Source organism: Crassostrea angulata, chromosome 10, assembly GCF_025612915.1.
Source record: "Crassostrea angulata isolate pt1a10 chromosome 10, ASM2561291v2, whole genome shotgun sequence".
Lineage (NCBI taxonomy): Eukaryota > Metazoa > Mollusca > Bivalvia > Ostreida > Ostreidae > Magallana > Magallana angulata.
In genome coordinates, this window is record NC_069120.1 from 42,973,187 (window position 1) to 42,993,772 (window position 20,586).

Below are 20,586 nucleotides of genomic sequence, written 5' to 3' on the forward strand. Positions count from 1 at the left end.
AAAAATAAGATACAAGTCTTTTCCCTAAGGTAGCTCCACACCTTGGAATAGTTTCTCAAATTAGCAGAAATCCATTTGATTATGATAGATAGAATAATGCATAATAATTATATAAAAGTCAAATAGGTGAAAAAATATGCATTTTTGAATAAACAAGAGGTCCATAGGCCTTGACAGTCCCCTGAGTACCATAGACCTTGGATTGACATGTCAGAGTCTCATGTTTACGTTTAAGCTTCATTTCTAAATTTAGTGAGGTACCTTTAGATAGCAATGATAATTTTTTCTCCTCCTACATGTACAAGGTATAATGATTTCAATTTTTAACAGTACCTTTAATAAGCCATAAAATTTATCATCCTTCTCAAAACTATTGATGATTCAGATATAATACTGTTTTAGAAATTACATTTACCTTTATTTTGTACCATACTGTTCCATGCACCCTTGATCATAACGCTCAATCTCTGAACATGTGAAACAGACATTGTCACATTCCTTTTGTGGATCAGAGAAACTTGAAATAGGGACCGGGTTCTGAGTGGGGTGGACCTATATATTGTCAGCTTGGACTTCTGGGAAGACAGAGCTGTCTGGACCTTTTCACTCTCTGGATGGATCGTTATATCAGGGGTCATAACTCTGGTCTGTCCAGCAGACTGGTAGGAAATTGTGTATAGGAGGGCTGACAATCTAAGGCTAAAATCATAAAGAAATACTTATACATTTTTGCTTAATAGTCACTTTTCATCTTTACAAAAACAATGGTATAATGTTTGTAGTTTATTTTAAGGTTTGTTATGCATCATCTTACCCATAACTCCCAACAAATGCATCCATTCCATTTATAAGGTTTATAGTTATGTTCTTGGTTGCTGCAAGAAAAAAACACTAAGATATTGGTACAGCTTTTGAACAGAAAATAAGAAGTTGCAAATATTACAATCACAAATAAATTCACATCTTCAAATAAAAACAATACAAATTACAGACAGGTTATTATAAATAATTTTAAAACGCATATGAAAGAAAAGCTCAGAGACTACAGGTAAACTGTTTGATCTGCATCTTTTGAGTGTATCTTTAATTAATTAACATTTTCTGTCTCTTTACCTGGAGAGTGTGTCGTCCAGACCTGAGTGAGGGCCTTCTTTACGCTGGACCTGTCCACTGTCCACTGAGGGAGACCGACATAAAGTCTGAAGCAGTCAGAGTACCGCAGGGAGGACTTTCCTGTAAATAGCCTCACCCCTACACTGGTGGCCAATGAATCGTACACTGGGGGCTTGGTAACGGAGGGATACACTGGTAAACCGCTAGATTTTTCCACAAAGTAACTCAACTTTGTTACAGGTGCCCTGGTGAAAAAAAAATCAATCATTTTTAAACATGCATGCTTACATTTGAGAGTTTTTGAGTGTTCCATCAGAAGTTTTTAAGTGTTCTATCAGAGGTTTTAAAGAAATGAATTTACAGCTGCTACTGAATTTATATGATTTTAAACTATGTAAGGAAAGTTTACAACTTATAACACAGAACATTTTATATATAGGAGTATAAAGTTTACAGTTATCAACTTAATTCTGTATTAATTAAATTCATAAATGTCAATAAGCACAGAATTTAAAAAAGTCTGCTCTTAAACATCAAAGATTGTTCAAAAATATCAGGGAGATTGATACATATTTCATTGTGACATAGGGGAAAAATCTACACAGGTATGAAATATATGCCTTAGCAAATAAACATATAAAAACTTACCCTTCTATGGAAAGATACTCTTCTCTTAATAAGTTGCCAGCAACGTGTACATTTCCTGTCCATATCTTTCTCAGTTCCTCTAAAATCTTTTGAGTTTTTAAGGTACTCTGAATGTTTTCTACTTGTAATGAGAACATTTCCTTGTAGGATCCCACTTCTGTATTGACTGCAGCATAGTTTCCTTTACTTGGAGAAGTGAAATTTAGGTTAGAGGTCAAGGTCGTACTGCTGACCCCATAATGACGGGAAACATCCAGGGCATGTCCATTAGAGGTAACCACATAACTGTATCGCCAAAGTATTTTTCTGTAGTAGAATAAATGATAAATCAGTAATAGTACAATAAATTTTGAAAGTCATTAATTCTCAATTTCACAATTTTAACCATTTCATGTGTCCTCACCTTGAACTCTTGTCAACAACTCTCTCCTTGGATCTGACAGTAAAAGACAGTTCGGAAGAGACATCTACAAATATAAAGTTAGACAAGTTTACAAAAACACTACCAAAAACTGCAATAGTTCTGCACCCCTGTTCCCCTTCTACTACTGACTCATAAACTTGATGCAAATTTGGTGGTAACCAATATTTTTATAAAGATAAAAATAAAATGCCCTTCCTTTTCAAGAGAGAGAGAGAGAGAGAGAACGGGGGGGGGGGGGGGGGGAGGGGGGGGGGGGAGGAGGAGATGTGAACACTTTGGAATATCTTTGTACCTGACCACTGACTCTTCAGGGAATGTAGGAGGCTGCTTTCAAACTTGGACTGGTCAGACATAAACACCTGTCTGTTGACCACCACACTGAACACCTGGGACATTCGGAACCCCTCGGTCACGTTCAGCACTCTTTTGGCCACCCCAGTGGGACCCTCCACTTTTACATGTTTGACCAGTGCATCATGGGAAGGACCCAAGATCAGAGGTCTGTTAATGGTGTAGTCCTGGTTTCTGCTCTCCACATGATACAACAGTTGGAATGCCGAGTCTCTGCAAAAAAGTGAATCACTGATTTAGTACCGGGTACTCACTTCTCACAGCATTTATAGTACTCACTATTAAGTTGGTGGAGAAAAAAAAAATAAGATTGCTCTTCATGACTTCTGAATTAAAACAGGACATTTCTTATCACAGAAAGCTAGTACTGACCCATTTTTTAAGAGAATCTTCTCCTGACCAACAATGGACACTTTAGCTATCTTTTCACCTTCAACTGGAATACAAAACCATGACAAAACTGTAGTGCATGAATTAATAACACTTTCATTTTTGAAATACATGTATTATTAGTTACACAGTCAGTATGGGACAGAAAAAATATAATAGTCCGCACAAATTTATTTATGTACCGCCTTAAAGTTTTGCATACAAATAAAAATAATTATACTATTTTAACGCTCGCCCGCTCCTACCTTTTTTTGTTGGATGTCCAACAAACGTGAAATTATATTGGTGTGGCCTTAGCTATCAACTATTATTTAGTAAGGAAAAAAATCCAAATATTTTACCTTATAAATTTATTTATTTTTTATATAGAGCTCTTCTTATAAAGGAGATCTGTACAGTCTATGAATGGCAACGACCATCAGGCCCTCTTAAATGATCATTATTTTATTTAACTCTACGCAGTAAATAATTATAAGAAATAAGAACATTTACTTCAAAACAAAAGATCACTAATTTAATAAGGTTACCATTAACAGATGAATTCCAAGCCTCCTTAATCTGACTCTCCAGTAGAGAGTAGTTGGCCACCCTGTCCCTGAAGTGAAGACTGAACAGATCTGTGTAGCGGAACAGATCACTTCCACCTCCGTACAGTTTATCTATGTACTTATAGCTGGCCCCTGGTTTCTGTAGCGTTACATTCCGAGTCAGCATAGACGAGCTTAAAGCTCTACGCTGTGTGGCTCTCTGCACTTTGGAGTCTCCATTCATAAAATATAGAATACGATACACTGGAACTCTGTAATTTTGAATGAAAAGGAAATAGAGATAACAAACCATACTGGGATAGAGATCAATTGCAATTCAAAAGCATTTAAAAGGAAAGAAAGTCATCCTATTTCAAAGAGTCTGATTTAAAAAAATATTTTTCACAAATTTACTTACCCTTGTCCAGATATCAAACTCTCTTGGTGCAAAATTTTGATGGTCAAATTCCTAAAATCTGAAAATATGCAAAGGTGTGATTACAAAATATTTCATTTAGATAACAAGATGAGGAGAGAGACGAAAAACATACCATGTAAATGATTCTATAATACTTTTATAACTTCTATACAGACGTTCCATAAACTTATATCGCACTAAAATATTTCAACAATGGTGTGACAATTACATACTTGTTGAATTATCTGCCATCCATGCTGCTGCTAACTGAGATTCCATCTTACGGTAGTCCACAGAGAGGAGAGGTACCAACAGATCCAGAGTAAACAGCCACTCATATCTGTACAAGTCCTCCTTCGTCACTACTACCAGCTCGTACTTGTGGCTAGTGGACAGGGATGTTAATTTCTGTTGGAGGATCGTCGCGTTCACATTACCCAGCATTCCACTGTCCACCCAGCTGCCATCCACGGACAGGAAGTAAAGAATCTTGCTTGTAAGTCCCCTAAAAGATTTGGTTTGGTTTAAAATAGATTCAAGGATCATTTTATTAGCAATTTCACATGAAATTACCTTCTATAAGTTGCATCAAAAGTTGATAATCTTACACATGGTATACTTGCATTTTTGAGGTATAGTAATTTTCCTGACTGATGACTTCGACTGTGATATTCTTTAGTCCTACTTCTGAAACAGAAATTTTTTCGTTTCAGCTTCCAAAATTTGCTTCTTATTACAAATTATACATAATATTAACCTTTCTGTGTCCATTTCACTGGTTATCATAAGATATGTATATACTCCAATGCAAAATGTGCTTTATTAATATAAAGTAACAAGTATTTCCAAATTTATTTGAACATCCTATGCTTTGACAACATCACAAAAATAAAATTTCCAATTTTAAAGTCTTAAATATTCCAGTGATAAACCAACCTGTCAGAGTCCAGGTTTCTTTGATAGCATTTGAAACATGAATGAGGTCTGATCTCAGAACAGTACGAGAGAGGAGGAAAGAGAAACCAGCGTCGTATCTCCTGAGAGTGTTCGATCGGTCGTTCACTAACTGGTACTTGTGACCCCGGGAGTCTACAGCCGTGATGCTGCCCTGTAGATGGGTGGTGTTCACACTCTCTGATGTCCTTGAGTCCAGGTAAGCAACGCCCTTCTTCATGAATATTACCAATTTCCACAACATTTTCCTGTTGGTTACAAATTTAAAAAGAGTTTTCACCTATGTAAATTAGAAAAATAAAGAAGTTACACTGTAAGTTTCAATAACCTTTGTATTCCTGAATTTAATGAAATTGACAAAGATGCATTTTCAAACTTGAACTGAAAATAAAAACAATTTATCTCTTACACATGTATTTTTTCGATATCATACGTACATCATATCGTTTTTTGCAAAACTAAGACGTAAATAATGTGAAGCCCAATAAATATAGCTAAAATAATTATGGTATCATACTCACCCATAACTGTTAACAAATCTTTCCTGGAAATATACTGCGGCTGAACTATTTCTATAACCATCTAAAATACACGAAAAAGAAAAAAGAAATGCAATTATATCACTGAGGACTCTTGGCATGAAAAAATTGAATAATTATAAATCATATAATATTTTAAGCTTAAATTTCATTAAACTACATGTACCTTTGGAGGCCCAGTAGTGCTCTAGGGCAGAACTGAAGTGGACAAAATCTGTCGACTTGATCTCCACGGACACAAACAAGCCAAAGTGCATCCTGTAGTCAACCAGACCAGTGGGCGTGTCCACCACCTGATAGAGGACACCTCGGGGGTTGTGGAACGTGAGGTTCTTCTGAAGTTCTGCGATTGGAAGTGGGGGGAGTTCTAGAGGATCCACCTTACTGCTGGATTTCTCAATCACATAATCCACCTGCCAAACTGCATTTCTGTAAAATATTTAAAATTGTCCTAGCTTATTGTCCTTTTATTTCTGTTCAGAGCGTTCAATGCCAATGGCAATTCATGACTCATTGTTAAAATACCTTTTTAATATATCCACAAATCTAGTGTTCCTGTAAATTCTAACTGAAATCTCCCCAGCCTTTAGAGTATCTACAAAATAAAGGAAATCCCAGTGATGACTTTCATTTATTTTCTATAGCTCTACAGCAAAGCTGGACATTAAAATACAAATTACAACATAATTGCAAATTTAATGCAGTAGATAAACAAACGCTTTTACCTGGCTGCATCCGTATCCAAGCTGCTTTTATAGATGACTGGAATTTCTCCCTATGCATATATCCAATCTCTGTTGTCATGTGGAAGGAGAACATCATCCTTGACCTTACTACAGTCCCAGTAACGACCTTGACCTGGTATGGTTTACCCTTGACATTGGTCACATTGGTGAGAGCCTTAGAGAATTCATCCAGATCCAGTGGTATGTGTGTCATGGATTCTACCACTGAACCATTGCTTCTCTTCAGGAAATAATTCAGCTTCCAATAAGATACCCTGTATTTTAGGAAACATTGCTCTTTTGTGAAATATGTTTACAAATAGAAGCTACACATACATTTGTTTACTCTGCACCAGAAATGTTTACAACATTTTCCTTCATAGGAGAAAAGATTTCTAGGTGCTTTGATTTTTGTGGTTTTAACAGCACTGTTGAACATGGAACTAGTTAACTGGTAGTTAACATTTAGCCTATAAAAACCTTGTATAAACAAATTGACAATGAAGAAGATGTACCCAATTGACACCAATAACTGCATGTTTGTGTACCATATACATGTACCTAAAGTACCTATAATCTGGTTTCTAAGTGAAATAAAGAATTGGATTGACTGACATATATGACCATTTCTATAAAACAACTTTAGAGCCATCAACTTGACCATTTCTATAAAACAACTTTAGAGCCATCAACTTGAAGCACCTGTATATATTATATATCACACTAAATCTACTCACCCATGGCTATTTATCACCTCCTCCTGGTGGTTCTCTGTTATGTTATCAATACCAAGGCAGTTGCACTGTGTGTACACTGTAAGAAAAATACACCCTTAAAACAATAGACTAAACAAATAAATTGACCAATTATGATGGATTATCTACCAACTTTTTTAATTTTCGTATTTTCCTTGCTATAATTTATTTTTTGTTGTTTTTACTTTGGTATTAATTTAACCTAATTTGAAAGAAATTTTTTACAAAAATTTTTTTTTTAAATAGAAACCTGTTGATTTCTCCCATGTTTTGACTATCGACTGTTGAATTCTGAGAAAATGAGCAACTGCCACTTTGGAAGTGAAATAAACTGAGAAAGCATTTCTGTAGCTGTGTTGCAGGTCAATCTCCTTGATGAGCTGGATCCGCTGGTTGTGAGAGGTGGTGAAGTTGGACAGAAGAGCCACTAGGCGGTTCTGGTCGATACTGACCAGGGACGTAGCTGGGACATAGTCACCACCCAGTCTCACAAAATACAAAATCTTCCAAGCTCTCCTTCAAGAAACAAAGAAAAGTCAAAGTCAAAGAATATTTTCAGACATATCTGTGTAGAGCAGAGTAATCATATTAAATATCAGATTTCATAGCTGGATTTAAATACCTACCCATTTTGTTTGGTAAAATATTCCTCCTGTCCAGCTATTTCTACAGATATTGAGCTTTTCAGGCTAGTTTCTACAAAATTACACACACCATACTTTAAATTCAATAAATACCTCACAGAAAATAAATCCTAAAACAATATTATAACAATCAGATGTAAATTCAACAAATCTATGGTGTCTACCCGTGATGCTGCTTTTTAAGACTTCAGTAACTGCACGTCCAAGTGTAGCTCTTCCCTTTATGTCAAGTTTGGTGTTGATTGTGATATATTTTGACATGGATTTGGACAAGTGTTGAGAGACGTCCAGGTGAGTGCGATACCTGTACACACCTCTCGGCCCAACCACAGGAAACAGGTAAGTGGCATTAATATTCTCAGTGACTCGAGAGTCCACGACAGCGTTTGAAGATTTGTGTTTCAAAAAGTAGACAAGTTTCCAAGAGGAAACACTGAAAAAAAGTTTGTTATCATGGTTAGTGTTCCTAATAGATACAATGCTTATCACAATCATTTATGGAAATATTTCTATCAGGTTTGGTTTTAAGATCATTTTTGAACTGATTTGCTGAAAAATTACCCAGTTGTCTTGTCAATAATTTCTTCCTGTGTCACTATTTGAACAGACACAGCTCCTAAACCTAAAACAAGAAATTGTTGGATTAGTTTTATATACAAATTCACTTTTTCTTGAAGCTGTATGAACATAACACTCCAATAATAACAGACTAAACTTATTTGTTCACACTCAAAGATATTTGTACATGTATATTCAATAAATCACATCAAACATCACATTTTACCTTTTTTGGCCCAAGCTTCCTCTAGTGATTTCTTGAAGTCGTCTTTGTTTTCTTTAGCCATCTTTGAAGTGAGATACAGAGGGAAGTGCATCCGATAGTCCAGGAAGTTGACACTGGACTGGACCAGCTGGTACTTCCTTCCTGTCACAGAGACCAGACTCCCAACAGTCCCTTGTAAGTGGGTGTGGTCCACAGGGGGAATCTCTGCCCTCACCAAGTGGGAACTGTTCAAACTCAATGTGTAGTCCCACTTCCACACTGCCTCTCTGAATAACAATAATCATCCTAATTTATCAGTATAATGTCATTGTGTGTATGAATGACAAATTTTATTCTGGACTCTGGTTATCTACTGTGTTTCAAAACCAGCAAGAGCTATTTATCTATCATTATATAATTCTGTATTAAAAATCAAAATTATTTGCAAAAAATTCACAAGAAATTATTTCTTTAAAACTAAATCAATTCTTGAAGTTCTTACCCATTGTTGTTCATATACTGTTTCTGCCTAATGAAGGTCACCTTTACTTCTTCAGAAACTGTTAAGCAAAAAAAGATTACAGTACACTAGAAATTTTTATCCTAAAATATTTAAAAATTAGTGCCAAAAAACTTTACTTTATAAAATTCACATCATTATTTTTTTGGTGAAACTCTTTTCTCAATATCTTGACCATACTATTATACTGCTGTTTCCAAGCAATGGCAATTTTTTCCTCCATCTTTTTGATGTCCTCCACAGACACAAAGGATTTGACATACAATGAGGAGACTCGACTGGCAGCAATGTATGTGTGGGCCTCTGTGTTTGTGATGACCCTGTACTTGACATTGTTTGGCCCTGTGACATTGAGGTTAGAGGTCAAGAGGGAGGTGTTAAGACTGGTGGTACTTCTGGAATCTACAGTCGAACCACCAACACTGATGGTGTAACTCAACTCCCATGATGAAGATTTTCTAGAGAAACAAACATTGTAACTTTAGAACAAGTCTTGATATTTAGGCTTCCTTTATTATACAAAGTTAATTTTGCAAAAAATCACAAATATATTAATACATACCCAGTGGTTTTGTTGTCCTTGCTAGAGAAAGTTTCTTGTTGACTTCCAAAGGTCAAATTCAACAAAGAGGAGTTCACACCTAATAATACAGAACGTCATACACCGGTAGTTATTTAAGCATGTATCAAAAAAATACACTTCATTTAATAACATATTATTTAGTTCATTTTCTTTGTCATAAAGTTAAACTTTAACTTTTAAACTTAAAGTTTAAGCTTAAAATAAATACAAGCTAGCAACTGTCTAAAAATGTAAGTAAAGTAGGAAAAGCATGGTGGCAAATCAGCCAACTTTTGTAGCACTTCAATTGTCTAATCGTGTAAAACTTATTCAAGCATATTAAGATTACTTATCATAAATGAGTAAAGGGAGAGCATACCAGGGTGTTGCTGAACAAATGTGGCAATGATGGCTTTTTTTATCTCCTCCTTAGCTGGCTCTGACACTTTGTGGTTGAAGAGGATTGAGAAGACCTTGTGTTTGTCCGTAACCTCATCTGTATGCACCAATGTAAACTTCTGCTTCCATTGCGATGTTGTGTTGAAGGTCGTCTCAAAGGTCGTTGAATTGATTGAGGGTGGTGTAACAATGCTGCCATTGACTTTCAGAATAAATGGAAGATGCCAGACAGATGACCTTTAATCCAAAGATAATTAAATTCCACAGTGGTTTTTGTATAGTTCAATTAAAGAGATAGAGAGATATTTTTTCTCTCTACAACTTGCAGTGATAAAGTATATATGTCAACCCCTGTTAACAATGGTAATATGTAAACCATGTAAACCCGGTCATAACATCTTTATAACCTACCCATCTGTTTTCTTGTACTCTCGGGTTGTATTTGTCATCTCTACATGAACTGTGGAGTCTAGAATACAAAAAAAGAATCAAAGAATTTTCAAAATAAGAATGAGGGGCTTAAATTTATGTTATATATAATTGATCCAGTTTGAACTCAGAAACTTACCTTTGAAATATCTTTGGTAGTACCATTCTAACCATGCTGCAAAATTACCATACAGTGATGGAGGAACCCAAGTCTGGAGAAACAAGCCTCCTGATTGGCTGTATCCCACAAACTTATGATTTCCATACCGAGACCATGAGAAATCCAATTTGTGGCCATCCCATGATGTAAAGTTGTGCTTGGAGCTGAAGAGGCCCCAGTTAATTGGAGTGTAGGAAGAGGGATTCTGGTAGGTTCCATTCTTTACAAGGTGGTAATACACTATCCAGGAAGATTTTCTATGCAAATTGTAAGACAAAGCATAATTAAACCAATTCAACATTTTTAAAACTGGAAAGTTGTTGAGTCAGGGATGAACTATTTTAATAAAAATCAAGCTGGTTATATGGTTGTCTAGTGTAGGTAGAATTCTTACCCTTGACTATCAATAACCTCTTCTTGGTGGGCAATGGAAACATGGCATCCACATTCTGTAAAATCAGGGCAAGAATATAGCAAGTAAATTCTGGTTTGGTATCAGAATATATAAATGTATTGTCCCTCTCTCCACAAACCAAGAGGCCCATGGGCCACATCGCTCACCTGAGGAACAATAGGTATGATAAAATCAGTTTAATGGAATCATGATACAAACAATCTGGACAATGTACAATAATACATGTAGATGCTGTATAAATAAAATCCATTTTTCCCCTGGATATTCTTATATTTATAATCATTAGTCCCTTTTCTAACAGGATGATTTTATAGTCATATCACATGTTGAGTATTGCAGTTCTCAAAAAGATCCTTAACAATTGTTTATATGTGGGATATATAGCTAATCAAACTCTGAACCTTCTTGTAAAGCCAAAGAATTGTTCTGGAGCCAAAGTCTTAACAATTATAAAATATTTTTTGGCTGATTAGTTTCTGAGAAGAATATTTTTAAAGATTTACTCTATATATTCCTATGTAAAACTTTAACACCCCCCCAACACCCCCAAATGTGGCCCCACCCTACCCTCAGGGATTATGATTTTCACAACTTTGAATCTACACTACCTGAGGATACTTCCACACAAGTTTCAGCTTTCCTGGCTGATTAGTTTCCGAGAAGAAGATTTTAAAAGATTTACTCTATATATTTCTATGTAAAACTACGACCCCCATTGTGGCCCCACCCTACCCCCAGGGATCAAGATTTTCATAACTTTGAATCTACACTACCTGAGGATGCTTCCACACAAGTTTCGGCTTTCCTGGCTGATTAGTTTCTGAGAAGAAGATTTTAAAAGATTTACTCAATATATTCCTATGTAAAACTTTGACCCCTCATTGTGGCCCCACCCTACCCCCGGGGGTCATGATTTTCACAACTTTGAATCTACACTACCTGAGGATACTTCCACACAAGTTTCAGCTTTCCTGGCTGATTAGTTTCTGAGAAGAAGATTTTTAAAGATTTACTCTATATATTCCTTTGTAAAACTTCGACCCCCATTGTGGCCCCATCCTACCCCAGGGGATCATGATTTTCACAACTTTGAATCTACACTACCTGGGGATGCTTCCACACAAGTTTCAGCTTTCCTGGCTTTATGGTTCTTGAGAAGAAGATTTTTGAAAATTACTCGAAATTTTTCATTAATTTCTAATTATCTCCATTTGAAAAAGTGCATGGCCTTAATTTTCACAACTTTGTATCCCCTTTGCCTAATGATGATTTGTGCAAAGTTTGGTTGAAATTGGCCCAGTAGTTCTTGAGAAGATGTTGAAAATGTGAAAAGTTTACGGACAGACGGACGATAGACAAAATGTGATCAGAATAGCTCACTTGAGCTTTCAGCCCAGGTGAGCTAAAAACTTATTTAACTATATTGCCCTGGGTGTATATGTATTAGTAATAAAAGTGTGAATGAAGTAATTCAATTTACATAGCCAACAAGTGTCTCTACCTGGATGTTTGATGGTGTATTCCTGAGTCAGGGCTTTCTCAACCTTTCCATACTCAGATATAGATAGCTTATGATTCAGAGAAAACTTCAGCATGTACAGATAGTAATAGAGGTCAATATCAGTCTTGACCTTGACCTCTTGAGAGGTCACAGTGCTCCAGTCAATTAGAGCAGTGTTTAATGCTGGCCATAGATGGGCATCCATTACTACTTTACCCTTGTATAAGATAAAGTATGTCAACTTCCAAAGTGACTTTCTACAAAAATAAAATAGATAAGGTCATTTACAAGAAGCCAGTGATATTGTGTCATTAATTTTAGAAGAACACATCATGGATGTTACTTACCCATTTCCTGCATAATATCTTTGCTGTGGTAGAATATGAATGGAAACGCAATTACAAGTCTTTAAATCTGCAGTAGAAAATCAAATTAAACTTTAGAGAAATCTTACCATTTCTCCACATTGCTTCATTAATGTATATACCACTAATTTTTTAAAATGCAACAAAGATAGGATCTAAACAAATCAGTGCATTAAATGGTGCATAAAAAGCATTTTGCCTGATTTTGGAAGACAGTTGCCAAGAAATATTGAAATTAAACAACAACAAAAAATCCCCTTACTCACCAGATCTGACATTCATCTTATACCAGGCTTGCAGCAAGACCAAACGAATCTTGTCCATGGCCTCAGTATTGATCGTCAAGTGCTCCTCTGTCCACAGGTGGAATGACCTAGAGAATTTCCACCATCCACTGCTTGCTTTCACCAGGTGATAAGTTCCGTTATATACATTTGTCCAAGAGAAATTAAGTTTATTTGTATCGATGGAGGAATGAGACTGAGAACTTATCAGGTGATTTTTGTAATGGACAAAGTAGACCAGCTGCCAGTTCCATTGCCTGTTGTGTGAAAAATCAGGAAAAAAAGGCTAAATAAATGCATAACAAGACCTTGTAAATTCAGGTCAAAGTTCAAATGTAACAATGTTAAATGTAACAATAAACCTAATTCATTTAACAAAGACTGACCTTGAAATGTCATTCCAGTACTGCTCCTGTTCTTTAATGGTAATAGAAACATCTTGTCCGTTCCCACATACTGATTAAATAAGTTTAAAAAATATGTCACAATTTCTCAAATTAAAATACATGTATGGGCTCACTTAGAATGCTTATAAAATTACTATGAAAGTACACTTAATTTTCAGTAATTCCAAACTCTGAATTGATTGTATTTTCTGTGCCCAGTTTAAGATAATTGAACCATAAGAAATGAACTTAATAGCTAATAATTGTATCTGAGTAAAAAGATACATATGAAATATATATGTCTTAAATTATTTTTTCCATTTGGGTATAACCAGTGTCCCATTGAAATGAAAGAATACCTGTTACAATACTTACCAAACCTGTTTCTGCACCACTGGCTGGAGAGTGTTTGTTTGACCTTTAACCAATCCAACCTTGACACCTCAGAGCCAAAGGTCAAGGAGAAATGGCTGTTGTAGGACAACCAAGTAGATGACATTTGACCTTTGTATAAATGATACAATTGACCAGATATGCCCTTGATTTCCTCTGACTGGAACAGCTGGTGAGTGATAGAGCTGACAAATTGACTGTGGATTTCTCGCTGGTTGGACGTCAAGTAGAATACTAACTTCCAAAGTACCATGCTGATCAAATTGAAATGTTTTGTATCAGAACTTTTGGTTCAGTGAAATGAAAATGTTCAATTTTTATTTTTATACACGTATTTTAAATTGTATGTGTTTGTAAACTTAAATTCCAACTTTGTAAAATATATTACCTGTCTGTTCCATACACTTTTTCTTGGAAATCAATGTACAAATCTAAATTTTTGTAGTTACCAGAATCTGCAATTTAAAAGCACATTCATTTCATGGTTTAGATGCAAGAATAGCAGGGCACTTATAAAAAAGATGTCTTGCTAAACATAAAGTTCTTAGCTTGACCTCATTCAATGACCTTCATTTGCATTTGACGAATGACCTTGAACTTTTACTGGTCATTCATTCACCTTTGACTTGAACCTATAACTTATCAGTACATGTATTAAGTAGCTTATTTGTCATACATCAGACCAACTACAATATAACTTTTATCTCTGTGGCAAAACAAGGTCTTCATATAACAGTAATACAGACGAACGGTTCCGTTTTTTGTTTTTGTTTTTATACAAAAAAGCAATTTTAAATTAGTGTATGTTTGAGTAAATTTTTACCTCTCCATTTCCTTTTGATAACATCAAGAAGCTGAGTCTTCAGTCCAAGGTCAAAGTCTAGGTAGTTAATCTTGGTGGTAAAGTAAAGAGTAAACTGGTTCCCCCTGTCGAGTAGCCTGTCCTTTAAAACATATACAGGGAATCTGGATGCTAGAGAGACCATGGATATGTTGTACACCAGTGTTCTCTGGCTGTACAGAACAGTAAATGGGGAAACCAGTTTACCATCCACACGGAGACTATACCATAACATGGTGACAGTCTCTCTGAAAAAATCAATGAGATTTTAACATGTGCAACTCTTGAAGTCTTGTCCTCATCTAACAGTCCTAATTCAATTTAATTGTTATTTATGTAATACATATCATTATTATCTTCATTAAATATTACCTTTTGAAATACACAGAATAGGTACTGCTCCTCAAAATTTGAACACTGATATTTTTTCCTGCAATAGAAAATGATACAATATTTCAGTCAAATTAGTAGCTAAAAATCTTCTTAGCTGCACAATCAAAATTCACACATATCTTAGCTCTGAATATTCAACAAACCATTAACAGTTGCAAAATTTGTTGTGTCTCCCATAGCCTACCTGAAAAGTTTGTAGAATTCCATGCATTCTGCAGAGATTTCTGAATTTCTATCCAATTTTCAACCTTAATATATCCTTCAAAATACATTGAAAACAGGTCTGTCCTGAGATGGAGTTGACTGAGTGAGAACTTGGTGTAGATTTGGTATGCCTGGCCTCCAGCCCTGGTGAAGACGAGATTTGATTGGTTCATCCTCCATAGGTGTAACCATGTCATTGTGGGAGCAGGAATCAGGCGAGCATCCATATCAAGGTCACCGAGCGAGATAAAACACACAATATTGGTCACCAAGTCACTGCAATAAAATATTAAACTTGTTCAATGTCATAATTTTTGTAAACTGTTGTAAAAAATAAAAATCATACATATCAAAGTATGAATCTTTGGCAAAACACTTGCCAACACATTTCATTATGAGATTTTCACATCAGATTTGCACAATGAAAAATTACAGTTCAATGCTAATAAACTAGATTGTTCTTTTCAATACTATAATTATCATTATAAAATAACAATAAATTCAGGAACTCATCAAAAGCTGGGAAGTGTATTGAGTCTTGTTCAGTAGAGAGTGTGCTCACGAACGCTTGCCAAAATTTGTTTTACAGGTACCGGTATATGGTAATTTGGCAAGCGCTTGCGATACCAGCTCTGCTGAATTTTACACACCTCTGATTTACATAATGATAGTTAAAATTGCTTAGGAATTTGCCATATGCCTCTAGAGCTAGGCCCTTTGGGAAAGAAATTCAGTAACTGTAAGTGACTTAGTGTAAAGAATTGCCCATGTAAATTTCTCTTACTTACCCTGTTGAACTGACATACTCTTCCATTAAATAACTAGGAGTAATGCTAGTCAGGGATGCTGAAAACAAAATTCAATGCAGTTACAAATCTGTGATAATGTTGTTCAAGTATGATGCAGTTTTGTTCACAAAATAAATATATATTGAAGGATGATACATGTAAATATGTATACTGTGAATTATATTATGCGAGTACTTAATTCTGTAATTCCGCTGTTTTGCATAAATTCGCAAGAATATAAAATTGCGAGCAGCAATTATTTGTTATGATTTTATATAGCGCAAAACTGTTGGAAAAATAAGAGCAAGATTTTAAAATCCGCGAGGACTGCTTCACACAATTTTACGCAGAAAATAATTCCTCGCGTTTAATAAGGAATTTACAGTATCAATTCATATTTATGTATCAATTCTAATTATTTTTTAACTCTATAAACTATATAAACTTTTCTCATCTACCACACACCATTGTAATCCAGCCATGCCTGTTTCAAGGCTGCAGTAAACTGGCTTCGATCTGTTGGGTCTATCTGGCCGTCTATGAGGAGATTGTAAGCATGCTCATAGCGGTATTTCTTTGTTCCATTATATAATCTGTACTGGTTCCCATTGACATCAGTCAATTTATCCAGCTTTATATACTGTATATAATTGTATTTTTCATCCATAATTGGCATTGAAAAGATTTCCCGAACTTTGAAGAAGTACACTATAGCTGTCAATGACTCCCTGTTGAAACAAAGAGCCTGATATATGAGGTTGTACAAGAAATCACCATCAGGCCAAAAAAAAATAATGATTTGTTTCTCAGGCACCGCCGCATCAGTAAAATTATCGCCGCATCAAACTTTTTTTATCGTTATTTTTCCGGGTTTTTCATATCTTATCATTATCGGTTTTCTCTACTATGGAATCAATGTAAACAAACGCTGAGAATAAATGCTTGTCTCTGTCAGTGAAAACGTTATTTTATCTGACACATCTACCCATTGACAAACCTAGGGGGCTACTTGGGCTAAATACAAGTTTATGTAAATATAAGTACTCGCTTTGTGGTCGGTAACTTCGCCAGAATTTCCTCAGAAAGTGAGGTTGAAGTTGCCCTGTATTCTGATTTCACGATCGTGAAAGTTAACCCCTAATGCAATAAAATGAAAATTATCTAATTCAAAAGACATTTTCATAGCCTAAATTAACCCCTTTTGTGATTAATAACTAGCGACTGTCTTATCTTTAGACGTTATAAATAAGGTTGATGCAACCACTTATGCCCCTACTGTGCACTGAAAATTACAACCGATGTTTATAACTTTAGGTGCTGATTTTATAATTAGTTGGTAACTTGTAATTAGTTAATAACTTTGCCAAGTTAATGCTAAAATAATCATAAAACCGTTTGTCTACAGTTATCTTTAAAGTTAAACAGATCCAACTATATGACGGTTGTAATTGGGTCAAAGGGTTTGACTAATACCTCCAAAATACACTGAAACACATAGACTGGTTTTATTTGTCATTTAGCCAACACATTTACGAAACATTTCATCTACAAAATGTATGAATACACATAATAAATTTTAAAAATTGGATAAGATTTTAATTTTTTTAGGAGTTATTTTTATATTTAATTGACTTGCTTCTAATCCAATTTAAATTAAGGTTGAATCTGTGTATACAAATATTATCTTTAGCATTATGCCATTGTCAAAGAATGGAAGTCCACCTAATTTCTCAAACTTCTCCCTATCTTTCTGTGAGGGATAATTTCAGAAGTGAAGTCTCCATAAACTAAATTTGCCCTATGTTGTTCCCTGTTAACACTAGTACTACCACTGAAAATTCTGTTATCTTCAGAAATTGAAGCCTCTGTGATATTGCCTAGTAGCAGGAATAAAGGACAATTCTATTATTTGAAAATTTTTTGATGACTTATTTACTTTTACTTGATTTCTGTCCTCAAGGCAATGAAGATTAATAAAATTGCTTTATTTGATAAATTTTTATATGGCAAATTCAGCTAGTGAAATGCCATAAGAAGTCCCCTATTTCAGTTCAGACTTGTGTTATTACTGTGGAGGGGAAAGGTGGGCTGCAAAATGAAGCAGGGGCACACACCATTTGTCATTGTTTGTTCATCTGCAAAAACTTAACCTTTGAAAAGGAAACAGAGACATTTTAAACTAAAAAGAACAAATTAAAAGAAATATTTAAACTTAGCCAATGTATCAGCTTGATGAATAAATCATAAAATATGGGTTACCGTCACTGTAAATTTTGTCCTTTTAAAAAAAAAAAAAAAAAAAAAAAAAACCTGCCTGCCTCATCAAAATTTCAAAATTTTGGCCCGAGAAACTAATGATTAATTTTTTTTGGCCTCATAAATCGCATTGTAAAAATAAGAAGGCATTTCGGTATTGTATCAACCATACAATATCTCCAATTTCCATGTAAAAGAAAGCTGAAAATATTGTTTACTAGTGCTTACCCATTTTCTCCAACATATTTCTCTATCCTATGAATGGATGCATTACAGAGTGTACAGTAATATCCTACAATCAAAGGGAAATCAGAAACAACAGAATTAAGATGTATGCTACCAGTATAGAAATAAAACAGTTCTTAGATAATTTTCTCCAAACATAATTGACATCAATATTTCAATTTTTCAATTAACATGAACAAATACATGAATTTAAAAAAAACTTCAAAATGTGACACATGGGACTCTTGAGTTTTGTTGATATGTTGCAGTGGAGTTTGGGTTGAAATGTTGCCATGAAGTTGTCCAAGAGACATACTCATGCAGTGATACTAGCTGAAGTTTATTCAGATCAGTACATAAGATCCATTTTATATTCAAGGTCAATATAAGTTGTTTAATGCCTTAATAGAGTTCCTCAATTCAGTGCCAAATTTCAATGTTTACTTTACAAACCTGGTTCAGCGCTGTACCATGCATTCTGTAACCTCCTCACAAATTCAGGCAAGTCTCTCTGATCCACTGAGCCTTCTATAAATAGATCATAATGATGCCGGTACCACAGCAGGTTGTGCAAATCGAGACTGCCAGAAAAGAACGTGGCCTTGATTGCTGAATGGTTTTGCAAAGCTCGAATATATGGGCCAGCATTAGTTGGCGGGTGAGCTAGTATCCCAGTAAATATGTATATATACAACCTTGTCACTTCCCTTCTGTAAAACACAAAAAGAGGAAGAATTGTACAAAGTGTGTAAGAGTGCTACAATTTACAGCAACTACAATTTACAATTGAAACTTTTTTATGAATCAAAACAGAGTAAATATCAATTATTATTGTTATACTTTCATGTTAAATACTGAAATCTGATTGGTTAAGACGCAGTTGATAATCTGTTCTTTTACCCTCAGCGTTAGCAACAGACTTGCCAACGTAAAACACAACCAACTGTTACATGCACGTAAATTAAGCGAATAAGGTTCGACGAAGAATTCACGTCATTTCTACATAAAAGCAACTAAGTTCTCTTTGAAATTAAGACATTCAGTATAATAAATGGTTTTCTCTGGGTGTCAATTTCAACTGTTACCCTTCCAAACAGGCACTATTTATATACTGGTACCCTTCTATTATCAATTCCAAAACTTATTTTTAAAGCTGCTTGGTCCGATTTTATATAAAATTTTGGGTACGTTTTTAGGCGATGGTGATGCTAAGTATGTGTATAATAATAGACATTTCAGTTATTTTCCCGGTGAATTATGCCAAATTTCAATGAAAAAAATTATGTACAAAATTTGTTTAAAATACAAGCGACAAAAAAGGGAATCGTGTTTTTTCGCCTCATGATAAAATTCCCCCCTGACGTAGAGACCGGTATGGTTGTATTACGACTTTGACATCGCTATAAATAAAGATCATAATGTTCAGGTAAATTTTTTAAAATGTGTACATTTTGTTCGCTAATATTTATGAAGTTTGCTTTGTTTACAATCGATGCATAACATGCTGGTTGAATACACCCAATCATCCGGGGGATGAAACCAAACGGTTCCCTTTTCTAAACATTCCCGTGATGCATTTTGGTTTGTTTTTTTGTTTGCCCAAAAAGAAATTATTTTATTTATATAAATATTTCTAACTTTGAAAGGAGACCAATTCTGCTGGTGTAAATAGGAGAAAGTCCATAACTTTCTTAGATAATTGGTTTGTATTGAAAATTATTTGATACTGTAAAAACCAAAAAACCGGACCAAGCAGCTTTAACATTATCTTTATTATCTTTTAAAATTGGCTAAAAATGTGAAAACCAGATGAAAGTGTATCTATGTTTACCCTTCATAATCCATGTATTCATCTGTGCATTTGATTGAGACTGAATTCAGTTGACAGGCCTGTGAACCTGAAAAGAAAATAGTTTTTAATATCTCAGATATACAAGCACTTTGAAAGCTGTAAATTAAGTTTTCAGATATTATGACATCACTCTTTTAGAGGGAGATTGCAAATACCAATCCATTTCATGAAAGCAGATACAGTACAACACAGATATAAAAACACGCTTATAACAAATTCACTCTTATAACGAAGAAAGTTTTATTCCTTTTATCTTAAAAATGAAATATATTTTGTATTTTTCTTATTATTGCCATTGCTTAAATCACATTATCTTAACAATTTATACTTTTTTCATGTAACTAAGGCTTTTAGAGTCCATT

The 20,586-nt window shown here is 34.8% G+C and overlaps 1 protein-coding gene across 2 annotated transcripts in view; it reads right to left on the reverse strand.

Moving 5' to 3' along the window:
• LOC128166095 (uncharacterized) overlaps positions 1 to 20,586 on the reverse strand; it is a 39,849-nt gene that overhangs the window by 5,119 nt on the left and 14,144 nt on the right. For both annotated transcript variants that reach the window (XM_052831030.1, XM_052831029.1), the window contains exons 11-53: positions 20,204 to 20,270; positions 18,826 to 19,082; positions 18,376 to 18,439; positions 16,357 to 16,619; positions 15,892 to 15,949; positions 15,084 to 15,379; positions 14,879 to 14,936; positions 14,489 to 14,754; positions 14,054 to 14,120; positions 13,648 to 13,919; positions 13,273 to 13,342; positions 12,869 to 13,143; positions 12,585 to 12,651; positions 12,238 to 12,494; positions 10,716 to 10,770; positions 10,301 to 10,578; positions 10,144 to 10,201; positions 9,713 to 9,969; positions 9,334 to 9,412; positions 8,952 to 9,229; positions 8,754 to 8,811; positions 8,273 to 8,538; positions 8,050 to 8,110; positions 7,653 to 7,921; positions 7,471 to 7,540; positions 7,095 to 7,360; positions 6,827 to 6,902; positions 6,090 to 6,364; positions 5,890 to 5,959; positions 5,531 to 5,793; positions 5,347 to 5,407; positions 4,808 to 5,073; positions 4,495 to 4,558; positions 4,105 to 4,376; positions 3,872 to 3,929; positions 3,454 to 3,725; positions 2,909 to 2,972; positions 2,478 to 2,749; positions 2,165 to 2,228; positions 1,762 to 2,067; positions 1,114 to 1,358; positions 815 to 875; positions 416 to 699 (exon numbers count right to left, since the gene is read on the reverse strand). In XM_052831030.1, coding sequence (XP_052686990.1) covers positions 416 to 699; positions 815 to 875; positions 1,114 to 1,358; positions 1,762 to 2,067; positions 2,165 to 2,228; positions 2,478 to 2,749; positions 2,909 to 2,972; positions 3,454 to 3,725; positions 3,872 to 3,929; positions 4,105 to 4,376; positions 4,495 to 4,558; positions 4,808 to 5,073; positions 5,347 to 5,407; positions 5,531 to 5,793; positions 5,890 to 5,959; positions 6,090 to 6,364; positions 6,827 to 6,902; positions 7,095 to 7,360; positions 7,471 to 7,540; positions 7,653 to 7,921; positions 8,050 to 8,110; positions 8,273 to 8,538; positions 8,754 to 8,811; positions 8,952 to 9,229; positions 9,334 to 9,412; positions 9,713 to 9,969; positions 10,144 to 10,201; positions 10,301 to 10,578; positions 10,716 to 10,770; positions 12,238 to 12,494; positions 12,585 to 12,651; positions 12,869 to 13,143; positions 13,273 to 13,342; positions 13,648 to 13,919; positions 14,054 to 14,120; positions 14,489 to 14,754; positions 14,879 to 14,936; positions 15,084 to 15,379; positions 15,892 to 15,949; positions 16,357 to 16,619; positions 18,376 to 18,439; positions 18,826 to 19,082; positions 20,204 to 20,270 — 7,305 coding nt within the window. The remainder of the gene's footprint in view (positions 1 to 415; positions 700 to 814; positions 876 to 1,113; positions 1,359 to 1,761; positions 2,068 to 2,164; positions 2,229 to 2,477; positions 2,750 to 2,908; positions 2,973 to 3,453; positions 3,726 to 3,871; positions 3,930 to 4,104; positions 4,377 to 4,494; positions 4,559 to 4,807; positions 5,074 to 5,346; positions 5,408 to 5,530; positions 5,794 to 5,889; positions 5,960 to 6,089; positions 6,365 to 6,826; positions 6,903 to 7,094; positions 7,361 to 7,470; positions 7,541 to 7,652; positions 7,922 to 8,049; positions 8,111 to 8,272; positions 8,539 to 8,753; positions 8,812 to 8,951; positions 9,230 to 9,333; positions 9,413 to 9,712; positions 9,970 to 10,143; positions 10,202 to 10,300; positions 10,579 to 10,715; positions 10,771 to 12,237; positions 12,495 to 12,584; positions 12,652 to 12,868; positions 13,144 to 13,272; positions 13,343 to 13,647; positions 13,920 to 14,053; positions 14,121 to 14,488; positions 14,755 to 14,878; positions 14,937 to 15,083; positions 15,380 to 15,891; positions 15,950 to 16,356; positions 16,620 to 18,375; positions 18,440 to 18,825; positions 19,083 to 20,203; positions 20,271 to 20,586) is intronic.